The sequence below is a fragment of the Perna viridis genome, chromosome 8 (genome assembly GCF_037379345.1).
Source record: "Perna viridis isolate PV_CMFRI_1.1 ecotype Kerala chromosome 8, ASM3737934v1, whole genome shotgun sequence".
In the NCBI taxonomy this organism is placed as follows: Eukaryota; Metazoa; Mollusca; class Bivalvia; order Mytilida; family Mytilidae; genus Perna; species Perna viridis.
The window spans coordinates 36,521,080-36,536,620 of NC_142452.1; the positions used below are offsets into that span (position 1 = coordinate 36,521,080).

General features: G+C 32.7%; 1 protein-coding gene across 1 annotated transcript in view; it reads left to right on the forward strand.

The window, feature by feature from the left end:
* The first annotated feature begins 296 nt into the window (after window positions 1-296).
* Window positions 297-15,541, forward strand: part of LOC148610365 (uncharacterized) — a 59,170-nt gene continuing 43,925 nt past the window's right edge. Inside the window, exons 1-2 of the mRNA XM_088542890.1 lie at window positions 297-400; window positions 4,511-4,662. Of these exons, the coding sequence (XP_088399016.1) occupies window positions 4,583-4,662 (80 nt within the window). The 5' untranslated portion in view covers window positions 297-400; window positions 4,511-4,582. The remainder of the gene's footprint in view (window positions 401-4,510; window positions 4,663-15,541) is intronic.

A 15,541-nucleotide genomic window follows, 5' to 3' on the forward strand; every position in this document is an offset into this window, starting at 1 on the left:
ATTAAACATTTGTACAGTTCAATACAATAAAGATCAAAATCTTGTGGATTTAAGAATCTTACATCACTGCTAAGAGTTTGCTTATGTGTGTTTAAATAACAACTTTTGTGTTTAATATACGAGGTGTTTGTGTGTTAATAGATTTATAGGTGATAATTAATGGAATGAGGAAGTTAACGGAATATATTATACTCCTGATATAAAGCATTTACATAAACTACAATATGTTTATGACGTATACTAATGTACGGGATTGGTTGTTAATTTGAATAACTGTTTTGTATTTCAATTCAGTGCGTATATCTTATTAACCTATGTTTGCTCTTCCTGGTTCTAAATCATATAACACAAATGTAAGTATCAAACATCAATATCAAACCGAATGCACAAAGAGATACAGGTAAAAAGTTAATTTATCTAATCGCCGTTTATTTAATATTACTGATAAGTATTTCTTTGCTCCGTAATTGCGGAGGGAAATCTTTAAGCCATATAAATTGTATTCGCTTTGCACCGAACCCAACTTATTAACTTGTTACCTAAGTGGTAAAGTCAACACCGTTAATTGTAAAAACATATAGTTTGTTGACTTAAGAAAAGTTACGATACATAAATTAAAACTTTGACCTTAAAGGAAATGTGACTCAATAACCCTTTTTGTTTTATCGAATTAATGTAAATATTTATAGATGCAGTAGTTAAAATTTATTGCTTCGTAGATATTCAAGATGGTATGACTTATTTCAAGACAGTGATAATTTCATCTGATGCTTTCAAAATATCAACACTTGGCAAAAGAAGTGTTCAAATGTACTCTGGGGGTAAAACAATGTGTCAGGAGAGGGTTTGCAAAGTATAAATTCTGTTTATATACATTTCCATCGTTACATTGGTGGAGTGAGACTTTGTTCAAATGTTGATTTCCTATAATGAAGTAAGAGAGAAGGTGAACCCCTATAGACAGAAACAGGTCCAGACTACTAGTCTATTCGTTCTGTCTAGTATATTGTACAACAAACATAAATATATAAAACCGAATACACACTAATAGATATTTCTACATTGCTTGAATGGGGTAAACAACCCATCATATGGTACATGGGGAATTGTGAATGGGAAGTTGGGATGGGAAAAGTATGTGGTAGGATTATTATTTTGGATTGGACTATTGGGGACACTAGTTTTTAATGAATTATGTTTATATTTTATTATAAATAAAATATGCTAACAAATAACCTCAATCTACAGAAGATTTCATTTGCAAAACATAAAGTATGAGAGATTGTTTTCTATCGGGAGACGGGAGGTCCAATACTGTTATATATGTGGATATACATGTACAGCTCAGTCGCGATTAATTTGATAGAATTTTAATTTTTTAGGTATGAACTTATTATTTATATAGAAATAAATAGAAAAGTTCTAAAGAAAAACATTAAGTTCAAAATATCCATATGGTCGGGAGCAGTAAAATGTCAGAATAGACCATGTAAATAGCACACGATATATGAAATCCTTTCTGTGTAAAAAGATAGCCGCACATATAGTCAAGCCTTGACTAGTACATTTGTATCAAGAAAGTGTTTTTTTTTCTTTTTACTTGAAATATTATTCTTACAACATTTATGTTTGAAAAGGATGAGATACACAAACAAAGTTTTCAAAAGCACAATTACGGTCTATATCTTCGAAGAACGTTACATTGATGACATTAAGAGCCATCAATATGTCACTTATCATAAAGTGCTAAGACATATACACCACTTCTATTCTTGTTATACAGAGACGACGAGTGTCGTCTTAAGTTTGATTAACGAAACATTTTAGTGAGGTAACGCTACATATTTTCATTTATGTCAAAAACATTAAGTATTTTTTGTCAAATTTGTCTCTCTGATGATACCTTCACACACACACAGACATATATATATATATAAAGTCTAAAGGAATCTGCCAACCAGCAAACTTAATGGGTATCGGATCGTCCAGTTATGATGATGCAGCACAAACAAAAATAATTATATAAGTCTAAAGGATTGTACAACAATACCGATAAAGATGTTAACACACTATAATAAAGTATATAATGGGCAAAATTTTCAGTCAACAATTGACCTTCTTCAGTGCCTTAAATAGACTGAGTGTGTACGAAAGTAAATGGTCTGTGAACACAACTCACTACCTAATCAGGTGAATACCTGTGACGTATAATTTTTTTTTACTGACAGTAACAAAGATCTTGAACATTGTGCTATAGACACACGTTGTGTGTTGATCTTGAATACTGACCTATAAAAACAAAAAAATATTTACAAACACTGCTACAAGAAACTATACAAAATAGGAAGAACTTAATGTTTTTTGTTAATTCCGTGTGGGTGTAAAACACGGAGTTCTTTTATCCAAAATGCCTTCCGCTTCACTCTCTGTAGATCGCTCCAGATCGTATTTTGTTCCAAGATGAAGATTTTCATTTTGTTGAAATTATCGAGGCAGTGGTTAGGTAATCTAAAGTGTTGACGCACTGGGAGTAAAGGCTTTTTTGTTAGGTCGCTCCTGTGTCCGTTCAGGCTCTTGTGAAAAGGCTGTTTAGATTTACCAACATATTGAAGGCCACAAATGGGACAGTGGAGCAAATATATTACATTAGCACTCTTGCAGTGCACGTTGCAAAATATTTTGTAGCGTTTCCCCGTGACTTTGCTGGTGAATGATGACGAGTGGTGCATTTGGTTGCAACATTTACACCTTTTGTCACCAGAGGAGCGACTCTTGCCTGGAGTCAAGTTGGGCTTAGATATTTCAGCCCTCACAAGTAGACTACGCAAACTGTCTGGCTGTCTGAAAGCAATCATAGGTGGTTCGGTGTCACAGCGGTACGAGTTCGAGTCCCGCGGAGGGAATGACCAAAAAATTGCATCGCAAATTGACAGTTCTAACATCGTTAGGAATTTTTTAGACCTTTCTATACGTTTACATATCTTCCCTGTATCAATTTGATCCGATGGAGCAGTGTAGCGAATAGAGTCGTCACATTCTGAGACGTTGTATAATATTGATTTGTTGTGACATGCATCAATAAAATTTTCCCCGAAGAAATTTTAATCAAATGTGAACATTGTGTTTCATTGTAACTAGCACCAGTTTATGACTTGTTTCATTTATAACATGGTCTTTTTAGGTCGTATCAACGATTCAGAGATAGCTCTACTGTTTGTAACAAAAATGAATTTATGCCAAACAAAGCCTCCCAACATAACTGTTAAACGACACCAACAAGATGTTTCACAGTAATATGCAAAGCAAAACAGAGAAAGCCAAAACAAGGGATTTCCCCGAAAGTATATGATAATTATCCATTGATATTTTCCTTCAATCGGTGTGTCTTATATTGTCTTATAACATATATAAAGTAAGATTGGAATACATATACTTGTATTTAATCTCTGAAAAGTTTTCATTTTGTAAATGCATTTAAGTTAAAGTGAGCTATTAGCGTTTAAAAAGTCTTAATTTGTAATAGTGACGTACGTTCATGTCATAATGACATATTTCATGACATCAAGTACACAATGTAAATATAAGATGCTAACGATGAGTATCACGCCATTTTCTATCCGATTGCAGTGAACTTGAAAGCCTTAAGAGCCTTGATATTCGAACGTCAGATATTCTTTTGTCTTTAAGTTAAGTTTGTACATTTAAATTGACTGGTCGTCGTGAGTATTTGGTGTTAAAAAATATGTTGTTGTTTTAGTTGTTTTTGTCAAAATAATCTCTGCGTTTTAAAACATGAATACCTTGAACGTTACTATGATCTTTTAAAAGTTGTCTTTATTAGGGGTTAGAACAAAATTACCGAACAGACGTGTACCTGTCTTAATTGCTATTTTATTTCAATATTAAAGTACTTTGTGTTTACCAATTACATTTAAAGTTATGTGGTAGTTCCATTCCAAGTCTTTTGATGTGTGTTCACTGAATGACGGAGCAGGTTGTTTTTAAAGTTCTCTAACGTCGATAATAAAGCAAGTATTGATTGCTTAAGAAATCCCTTGAAATCGTGCCCTATTCCAAATACTATCATAATGTTAATTAGAAATATTTGAATCGACCACATAAGCAGTAGACGCTGCAACTGCAATGTGGCAGACGTATTAGCAGATATGGATGATTAGACAGAAAGGCATGTAACTTAATCATACTTTCTTATATATACATATAGTAAGCTCTTATTAAACCAAAAAGAAAAAAAACATTAAAATTAAATGAATGGGACACAAACAATCTGGTTCTTTCCTTTTAACACAGAATAGACGTTAACATTTGTCTCATTAATCATACACCATCAAAAAAGTTATAAAAGAGAATTTCTCTTCTCTATCTTACTGTCGTTTTCATTTTGTATAATCTTTAAATGCTGTTTTTATTTGATATTTTGTTTGAACTTCATAGTATTCCGTGAAAACCATATATATTATCAACTATATAAGATATATTATATTTTCAGGCTCTTACATTTAAATTTGAATTGGATTCATACAACAGAATTCAAATGTGAATTAATCCGGTGAAGTTGATTATGGTTTTGATATCAACAATGCTTTTATTTTTTCTTACATTCTGTTCATTCACAACTTATGGCAGGCTTTTGGAAGGAGGGTAAGTATTCATATCGCATCGTAAACTTTTCATGAATATGTACATGACGTTTTCGAATTTTAACACTTCATTTGCTGTACTGCATGATCCAATGGGTATTGTCATTTGTCATGATTCAGGAAAGATGTGCATATAAAGGCTTTGAATTTACCAGACAGTGTTGGTCGTTTCATCGATAGGAACCAAACTCTTCCTGGTCTACATATCAATATTAAATGCTGATGCAATTATGAATATTCACATACTGAATTAAGTCTAAAGGTCCATTCAAACTCTGAACCTGTTGTGAGATTGATAACTCATCAATATATAATGTCAATATTATTTTAATTGATTTTTACCGGCATTGCAGTAACAGTGCATAAATTGAAAATTGAAAAAAATATATAGATTATCAGGTACATACAAATGAATATATATATTTGTTTTTTTTTTTTTTTTTTCTTATATACTTTTGAATTTATATTTTAATATATTTTGAAGCGTGAACTATATTTTCGAATCGTTGATTAAAACAAAATAGGTGAGATAGAATTAGTGGCGTTGAGCCAAACTTCTTGTTTGACGTCTGTCACCTAAAGTATCTATTTTTTGAGTCATGAACATATTCGTTTTAACTAGATATGGAGAAAAGTGTAAATTAATTTATTTTCAAAGGCAAAGTCTCTCAAAAATCTTTGGTCTGTAAATATCATAAAGGCTTTATCGATTTGTTGCTATTAGTTTTAATATAAGTTTTATGAGTTGCTAATAGTATTAATTTGTTTGTATTTCTACTTATAGTAACAAAGCACTTTTGTTTCAAAAAAGCAACGAAATGTTTGAGTTTTCCTTTTAATGTTTGTTTTGAAAATCTTTCAAATTCTGATTGTCGGAATGTCAATTTTGCCCATATGTATTCCTTCAAACGCATAATTGACTCAATTTTGAATTCATACTTAATGTTATTGTGACTAGTTGACGGTATTCATGAGAAGGTAATAGATACAAAACAAAATAAAACAAAAACAAAAAACAAAAACAAAAACGACCATCCCCTGAACCATATGATAGACCCAAATATTTCCTTAGTAATGAACCAATCAGAATACAGTAAATTAACAAGAATTTAAAATAAAAAGAATTACCATTTTCAGAATAAGTATCAAACAGTAATCAATGGAACCAATGTTATAGCGATAATCAAAAGAATGCAATCCAGGGACAAAGCCCAGACATGTAAAACAGACATACACAACAAAGACCATAAAGTAACTAAAATCATACATACAAAGTAACAAAAGCAAATGAGCAACTCGGACTCCAATAAAAACTTGGAGCATGGATCAGGTGCATCTGCTTTTCTAGAAACGCCAGCCGAGTTGCTCATAAAAAGTCAAATCCTGGGTATACAAACGATGAAAAGTAAACTATGACCCGTTGAATAAATCAGTTTTCATGGTGCAGATGGATACACGAGTTCATTATGACGACCAAAAAACTTCGGTAGTGATGACTTCAATCTTGTAGCAACATAACCCTGTTCCAAAAGCCTATTTGTTAGAGTTTTAGCGTGATACAAAAAGTCTGCGTAGTTTCAGCAAGCTCTGACATAACGTATGAGTTGTGATATGAACACTCCATACGCAGGTGCTGAAGGGATGTTGCCACAGATGAAAGGAAAGTTGATAATTCTGAATGAAAAGTCATCACGTTTGTCGTAAAATTTGGTCAATAGTTCACCTTTACCATCAATTTTGAAGTGTAGGTCAAGATATGAGGCTAACCTTACAGTGTCTGTAGTATCCTTTAACTCAAGTTCTTTGGGGTAGATGTGATGTATCAAATCCCCGAAATTAGGATTGTTTAAAGATAATACGTCATCTATATAGCGGAAACTGAGATTAAAGGATCTAGCCAAACGGTATTTTTTTTCGGCTCAAATCAGTTATAAAATCAGCATCATAAGAGTGGAGGAATAGGTCAGCAAGTAAAGGAGCACGATTTGTTCCCATTGGAGTTCCGACCGTTTGTTGAAAAACACGTCCACCACATTGTACAAATATGTTGTCGATTAAAAACTTCCCTTACTTTGTAAACACCTCCCTTAGTTTATTTGGAAGATAATTTGGAGTTGTTTCTTACAAAGTAAGTGGAATCTCTACCAAGAACTATATATTTGTATCTAGGTGTATCATCTTTTTTTGAAGAAATAACTATATATAATGTTAACTCCGGAGTTTAATTGAGTAGTGGGGATAGAAGTATACATTGTTGAAAAAATGATAGGTTTTAATGTTATTATATTCAGATAATAGTCTTGAACTGATTGTCTCCAAAAGATCATTCGAATTTGTCAGAATCTACATTGACTTAATACCACTACGGGAGTAATAAGTGTTGTGGTAGGACTGCAGACCCTCTTTGACAGTTGTGAGTATAGAAGTTAAACGTTTTGAAAGAGGTTTGGTGGTACATTTTGCAGATCCAGCAATAAAACGTTGTTTGTATAGATTCTTGTGGAGTTTAGGAATCCAGTACATAGACGGTAAATCGCAATCATCGTCCTTGGTAGAGAGACCAAAAGAGGATAACACAGATTTATGATTTTCCACAATATCTTCTTTGGAGAGTCTGGTAGCTGTATAGGTCTTATCACTGCTATTATTTTCTACGTCTACCTTTTGATAATAAACATTTAATGTAAAACGTTTTGCAGACAAAACAATGTTGTTTTGGGCTTTGTCTGCTGGTACGACAACATATTTGTCATGTATAGAAGACAATGTTTTTGCTACATCGGTGTCTTTGAAAACTGATGTAGCTTTGGCACTCGTTGACCTACTTGAAACTTTCATTCGTTTCGAAATTAAAGAGCCACGGCCTTTAACCACTCTGACAGAGAATCAATGTCTTCTTGTTCTCGTTTTATCCATTTTCTTGCATAGTCCTCGACGGCATCCATAAGAACTTTAAAGTTATAATTCCAATTTATGGAGCGTAATTCACGGAACTTGAGACCTTTAGAAAGGATATTACGCTAGGAGATTCGTTTTCGATGATGGTCAAATCTCCCGTAACGATGTGACCAGAAGGACCATAATTGAATGGAGAGTTTTTGCAAGAACAGTCAGGTGGTTTAGCCTTGAAGTACTCAATCTCGAGGTTCTGTAATAGCCTTTTATAATTGAAAATTTTGGATGCAATGGGTGACGTATAGGAATATGAAATATTTGGTATGGATTTGTCTTTGAAATATGGGGGAATTTTGTTGGTGACGTTTTTGTGATGGAGGATGTTAGCCAAATTAATTGCATCTATACCTTTGTTGACAAACGGTAGTTGGAGAAATTATCGTTTTTCTTCATCTTGACTTTTCACACAAACTGGTTTAAAGAGTCTGTGGAAACCAATATCCAAAATGATGGCAACAAGTCTGTATAATGATAAGGTGGGGTCAGAAACAGGAGTGTCAAGACTTGTTTTGTAAAAGGAGTGTAGTACAGTGACAGGTACAGAATACAGTTTGGTTCTAATGTGATGAAGTCCAAGAGGTTTTTGTATGAAAGAAAGGAGACCATCTATGGAGACATCATGTAACTTAGGTGACGTATAGTGGCGATGGCCATGACTCCTTTCCCGTCTTGGATTTTTGTCAAATAAATTCATCACATCTATGCTATTGTTATATTGGCTTGAAAGGTTTCCTATACTTTTGATGTTGTCATTGCATCCATAAAGTATTGCAGTACATAGTATGCGTATCCATTACTCCTCTAATAAACTGTAATCATCATTTTATATAGTGACGAAATATTAATCAGTTTGTTGCATATAATTTACTACCGTATTTTCCCAATTACCATGATAAATTCCACTACGATCGTGCGTGGACGTTGAAATTACAGATGTACATTTCTCTTCCATTGAAATATTCAGAAAAAATTGTGTCACTCCAGTTTAGTTATGGTAGTTCAAATTGCTGGCTGTTTCATTTTTGTGTGACATCTGGTTTTTCCTCATGTTCAGTTTTTATATGAAGCCTTTTTTATTTGGTTCGTTTCATTGTGTATGTAGATCGTCTTTATCATGTTTTGGGGTTTTGACGTTTTTGAAATAGCACACAGCTGATGTTGCAGTACTTCTTTTGCTGATTTATAATCATTTACTCTGAGTATCAATACAATACTATTTCATAATTGTTGTTAGAACAATGAAAAATAAATATCGGTGTTATTATAAATCATAGTTTGATGACAATGTACAACAAGATAATTACAATGACATGCACACAATTCTTAGGTCTCTGTACATTGCATTTCATGGAATTAAATTTGTATGCTGTCATAATACAGTTTTCGTTTAAAAGTTTGCTCATAACATTTCTGACCGAAACCATTAAATTTTACTACAGCTGAGTCGAATACTATACATATATTTTAACAATTTGGCGCTTTCAGATACTACAAAAATCAAAAAATGCATTTCACCATGTATTCATATTAGAGAAGGTTTTATTATTCCGAGTTTTAACTTTCAGATCTCAGATTCCTAATTTTACTTTTATCGATCGATGGCCAGTGTATCCCATTTTTTCCAGCTTCGTACGCTGAACTTGACAAGAATTATTATAATGTAATCTAAGATGAAAAAGGGGTCATGGTCTTTGGCACTATTCACCACTTAGATGCATGTTGTCTCAAGAGATGCTCTTCTTCTTTTCATACAAACAAAACTTTTCGGACTTTATCAACTTAACTCTACTATATACCTCTTACTTTACTACATTCTCTTTACAAAATTAGCCTTGACACTCCATTTCCTCTACTTTACATCATTAAACAGACTTATGGCTATCATGTTGGGTATTGGTTTCTACAGACTCTTTAAACCAGAGCGTATTGAAAGTCAGGATGAACGATCATTTCTTTCACTTTGGTTAGACAATTGATGTATAGATGCCAACAATTATGTTAACAAAAACGCCATTAACAAATTTCCGCTGTATTCAAAAGACAAATCAACATCGATTATGTCATATTCCTATGCATGTATGTCAAATTTTTTCAACAATTACGATGTAGCTTTATAATTGTCTACTTTACATGACAGATAAGTTGTCGTAAGTGTAGACTGACGGAAGTACGGACACCCTACATCTTTACATATCCTCACTTTGCAAGTTTAGTTATAACGATATCAAAATGCCTGCCCATTTAATAATATGGTTTAACGTATTTTGGCAGAAAGGACGAGAACGAATTTATCAATTAAACAGACCCTGCTTTAAACTAGTCGTACAACCAAAATAAAAGAAGTTCACACTGTCCTCTCGCTTGCACCGGAAACAATGTGTCTGGCTATCTTTTTTTGTTAAGATGTAACTTGTATAAGTACGAAATATGTATTCAAAATCTGTAGCGGATGTTCCGCGTTAATGTTGTAGATGCATAATTTCGCATGATAACGCAAAAAAATATAATAATAAACAGCTTAGTTGACGCTAATAAGTCTTTATGGTTACATGTACATGTTTGACATAATATACAAAAGGTTTATGAACTATTTCACTTTTTTATCTAGTAAAAAGCAGACAAGTGGCATGCAGCAAATTCGTAGCAGTTTTATATTTTACAATATACATGTTATAAAAACATGCAATTTTTGACTCCTTTTAGTTTGGCTATGCATTATAAAATCGAATGTTTCAAGTTGTTAACAACAAAACACAATCACCATAATCATCTAGGATGTAAGTTGGTTGTTTCTATGGTTCATAAGCTATTCTTTTATTTAGACGCTACACTTCAGCTAACGACCATTTTGACGATGCCACTCGCCCACGGTGGACAAATCAAGTTGTCCACATTTGCCCACCCTTAATGCCCACGGTGGACAGATGTCCACATGCCCACCGTGTCAGGTGGACAGTATAGTATCTACGCCCACGGTATCCGGTGGATGCGTGATAACTTGTTGATTGGATTTAATCCATGATCGACAATTTTATTACAGAGTTCAAACGGTTTACAAATAAAAGAACAATGTGTCAATCATTACCTTGACCGTGAAAATCAATTTTCTTTCACATATAATTGGCCTCAAGCCAAAATTGTGACACCACCAGGTGTTTACTGAGGAATTAATATAATTAGGTTTTTATATGAATTAAATGGTTTAAACTCTTTTTTTTTTTTTTTTTTTTTTTTTTTTTTTTTTCTATTTTTGTCGGCCCACATCGTACTTAAGTCCACCATTATTTAGTATCATCAAAATGAAAACCTGGATTAATCGGAAACCAAAGCTGATATAATTTTTAAAGAAATTCATAAGGCCTTAATTTTATCATTTCCAGTTGCTACATGTATCATGTAATAATACTGTACACCTGACCTGTCACCAGATTGTTACGAATTGTAAATTACAATGTTCAAGAAAATCGAGTATTTGCGAACTCCTTATTTCACTGACAATCTATTTATGCAGTTGTATTTTCTAAGTTAAAGAACAGATTTGAAGCAGACACGTTCAACTTTAACTAACGGTCTATAAATAACCAAATTTCGATATCGTGTCATTTCAACAAAATTTGAAAGCGGGAAGCATCGTTGGAAGATAATATATGATCAGGAATTATTGAACCGCGTACTTCATGCGTTTTCCAATGGCAACGGATTTAACCGCGTGTTATCCGAGCACACGTTAGCCAACTATAGTGATAGGTGAATCTGCAGTTAGTTTGTTTTAGATTTAGCGCACCATGGACAATTGAACGACGTATTTCTACCGTTTCTTTTTTTTTTTCTTCACTTAGTTCGACAATTTTGACTACGAAAGTTCCGTTATTATATAATAACAGTAGCATACAAATTGTAAATTAAAATGTTCACGAAAATCGAGTACTTGCGAACTATTCATTTTACTAACGGTTTTCTTACGTAATAATTCTAAAAAAAAGAACAAAGTATTTTAAACCAATAACTATTGGAATGCTTTGAGTCGGTCAATTTCTCATGCAAATTTGACAAAGCCTTTGCAATGTCGTCGACCAATCAATGTCTTTCACGTTTTATCAGAAGGTGTGTCCCTGTGTTTTAAGCATCGTATGAGGTACATTGACATTTCGTTGACACTGCAACAATTATCGATCGACGAACAACGTGCCTTACTTGTATAGATAATAAGAAGAGTAATAATACTTGAAAGTATTTAAAATTCGACACTGTCATTCAAAAAACATGTAACTTTAAGAGACATATAGACATGTACAATTATGCTTTTTTAAATTTTCCATACCGTTGACGTTAAATCATAACTTTTCATTTTACGAGTCAGACTTTTTAATTAAAATTGATTTACAAGTAAGTTACCGAAAATCATCGCATATCAAGTTATTAATCAAAATGCACTTCGAAAATGGATTTCTTTTTAAGTGTTTTATTTTGAAATCTCGTATTTTTTTTTTAATCTTCTGAAACTTTATTCCAAAAACATTATTACTTTCATTTTCAAAATATCCATTGTTACTTTATGAATATACAAATAAGTGAATGACACAGGGGCAATCGTATTTTTATTTCAATAATTAAATGTTCAATGTTCTTGTAAAATCATGCTCAATACAAGTATTTTTTTTTTCTTTTTACTAAACGTAATAATCTTGTTAAGTATTTGTGATTTTCATATCATAGCCACCTAGAAATAAAATTAATCAATGTGTTTACAACGTTAACTTAATTAGTCAAATCAGTATTATCCGTGTAATGTCACTACTTAATACCTGAACGTGTCACACTCAGCCAATATACAGGAAGTGGTGGATTAACTGCTAACTGACGAGAAGGAATTGTTTAATAATATTTAGATTTAAGAATAAAAAGAAACCGAATTTAATGTTTTATGATCACAGAAGGGTATTGGACATCCTAAATTATATTTTTGAATCAAAATTTCGCCATTAAAAATCATTTATAAAATAGTGTTAGAACCGCCCAGATATACATAGTCTGAGAAAAAAATAAATTTTTCTAGTATGAATTTTACGACTAACTATATATAGAATAAATTAAACTAATTGGTATCTTTTTTACACTGCTGTGCGGAAGGTTGCACTCATCGTATATATCGTTTATTTTCTTTACGGTTGATGACAAAAAAAAATTAATAATAATAATTATTATTACTCCTCAATCGTAGTACACACGTGCACAAAGTTCTAATCATAATTAAATGACCTACACTAATACGTCTTGTAAGGTAAATGTAATGCATGTAAGTGTCGTTAGCTAATACGCGCCGGTTAACTGTCCAATTTCATTTCACAAAACTTTAAACCACACCCTCAATATTCCTATAATGTATTACCTGTCAATCAACGTTACTGCATCTTTACTTAAAACCACACCCTTGACATTTTATTTAATTGATTACCTGTCAATCAAAGGTCCGAGATAGGACATATGCATCTTTAGCCACCGTGAGAAATTCATAGCAAAATAATGCAGTGCCGTAAAAGGGGATGCTGTTGTAAATAGATTCATCTTTCAAAGGGACTGCACATCCAATCTTAGCTGATATTCTCTAAGAATTTTAAATATTATAAGCAAAAGGAGGGTGCACTTTTTCCATCACATGGTCGTTAAAGTATTTTTTATTAGTTGTTGTTTCCAAATTCATATAGGTTATGTTGAACTATTCAGTATTTCTGAATATATTCTAATCCAACAAGTAATACTTGATTAACATTAAATCAAAAACTTCTTCAATAACACAATTTATTTTTTTTTGACAAGTGATAGGGCTGCACTGTATTTAAACCTACCGGAACCGTTAATTGATTAACTGTCAATTAAAGAGATCAAATGGCACCTATCAAAGGTTACCACGATTTCATGAATTTATTCCATTTGTTCGCAAATGCTCACGCTTCTCTGCTTTAATCCCGCCCACAGGTAATTGATGACTGTCAATTATAAAGAAGCTCTATTGACACCTATGAAATATTGTTACCGATAGTTCATACAATTAGATACGCTTCTGATAATACAACAGGACCGTAATAATTATTACATAAGAATGAGTTTTTAACTCCGATTCCTGTTAAAACGAAACACGATTTAAAATTAACCACCAGAATGCGTGGGCAACGTGGACAGCGACCAACCACGTTTCCACCGTGGGCCGGTGGGAACGTGTCCAAGGGTGGACACAAATTGTCCACCATTGCCCACGCCCACCGTGGGAACAGGGAATCGTCAAAATAGTCGTTAGCCGTAGTGTAGTTTCGGTGGAATAATTAGATCGATTTTATTTTAAACGAACATGTGTCTATTGGTATCAGAGAGGAACCAGTAACGGGGGGTATAGAGGTGAAAGATGTCTTTTCTTACATTTGTATAGTTATTGACCTGTATCAAATTAAAAGGGACTTCGTGTATGTACATGTACCTGTATGATGAATTGTCAATATGTACATTTGTGTTACTGTTTTTTTTTATAGTTTTTTACATAGTAATCTTTATAATATACAAGTATGTTTTATCGCTAAATTAAGGGTAAACCTTTCTTGGGTTAGTCCCAATTTTTTAAAACCTTACTCAGGGGCTTTATTATTCCCTAATGAATTAAGTTTTCAGAATTTACATAAAATACATGTATTTGGACACATGGTAATTAGCTGACTGTTGATAAGAGACACGTTTCTATATTGCGTCTTTAGTGACATTACACAGATTCTGAGTGGAATTATTCAATATGTAATATACTAGTGGTATACTTGTACATATATATATATATAGTTCATTTTCGGTATCAAAGTAATGTTATCCAAATCTAATACTGACCAAGTGAACTGAAGACGAGAAATATGAATAAAATTTAAATCTTATACACATGTAGTTACACTTGTAACGAAGAATTAACAACAAGATAAAATTCCGATCTGAATGGAGATTTAAGGCTCTTCCCTTACTCCACTTTTAGATGTATAAAATTTACGTGCATATTTCTATTTAAAGATAAGACAGCTCAACTATAAACATACAAATTATCTTAACGATTAATTATTTTCATTGTGTGGTGTTTGGTGCGGAGGCTCATTTCCTTTACATCACATGTATCGTACATGTATAATTCACACGCACAATTAATTTGCGCGCTTGTGTTTGAAATATGCAGCAGATTGATCACGAACTAAGTAATACTATTTATAATCGAAGTACTATCTGTTTCGATAAGTTACATCGGCTATGTATACATGTGTATAAAGAGTTTGTGTTTATATCGAGTGAAAAATAAAGCGGAATTAGCGAGAAAAAAAAACAATGCAATGTATAGAGATGCCTCATTGGAATAAATATAAAAATAGAACTTCATATATTTCAGTGATAAACTCACCTCAACGGTGCAACCAAATTTGGGATCCTTAATTAAAAATATTTTTACATGTGATATTAGAGTTTGAGCTTGAAACTAGTATTTCTATATTAAAATGACAGTTTATGTTGATTGTGCCACAACCCTGTTGTCGGATATTTATTTTAGTTAATCGGATTCCCTGGGGTAAATCCACGATGATATATATACTTATAACTTAATTTTTCGTATGGACTGATTTGCAAATACATTATGTATCGGACTTCATTTGTAGTTAATTCAAGGGACGATTTTCCCCCAATTAAAGATAGCGTGGGCAGCTTCTTTTATCTTTTCGCAGATCTGTTGACACAGGTGTGGGCTTGCGATTAACAGATATGTACACACGTAGGACTTCATATGGTGCAACATGATTATTTGATTATGGAACAGGTTGCATAGTTTTTAAATCAGGAAAACAATAAGTTTTGATCTACCACAATCGTTCAATGTGAATGTTGCATAACAAGAACAATAAACACTTAAC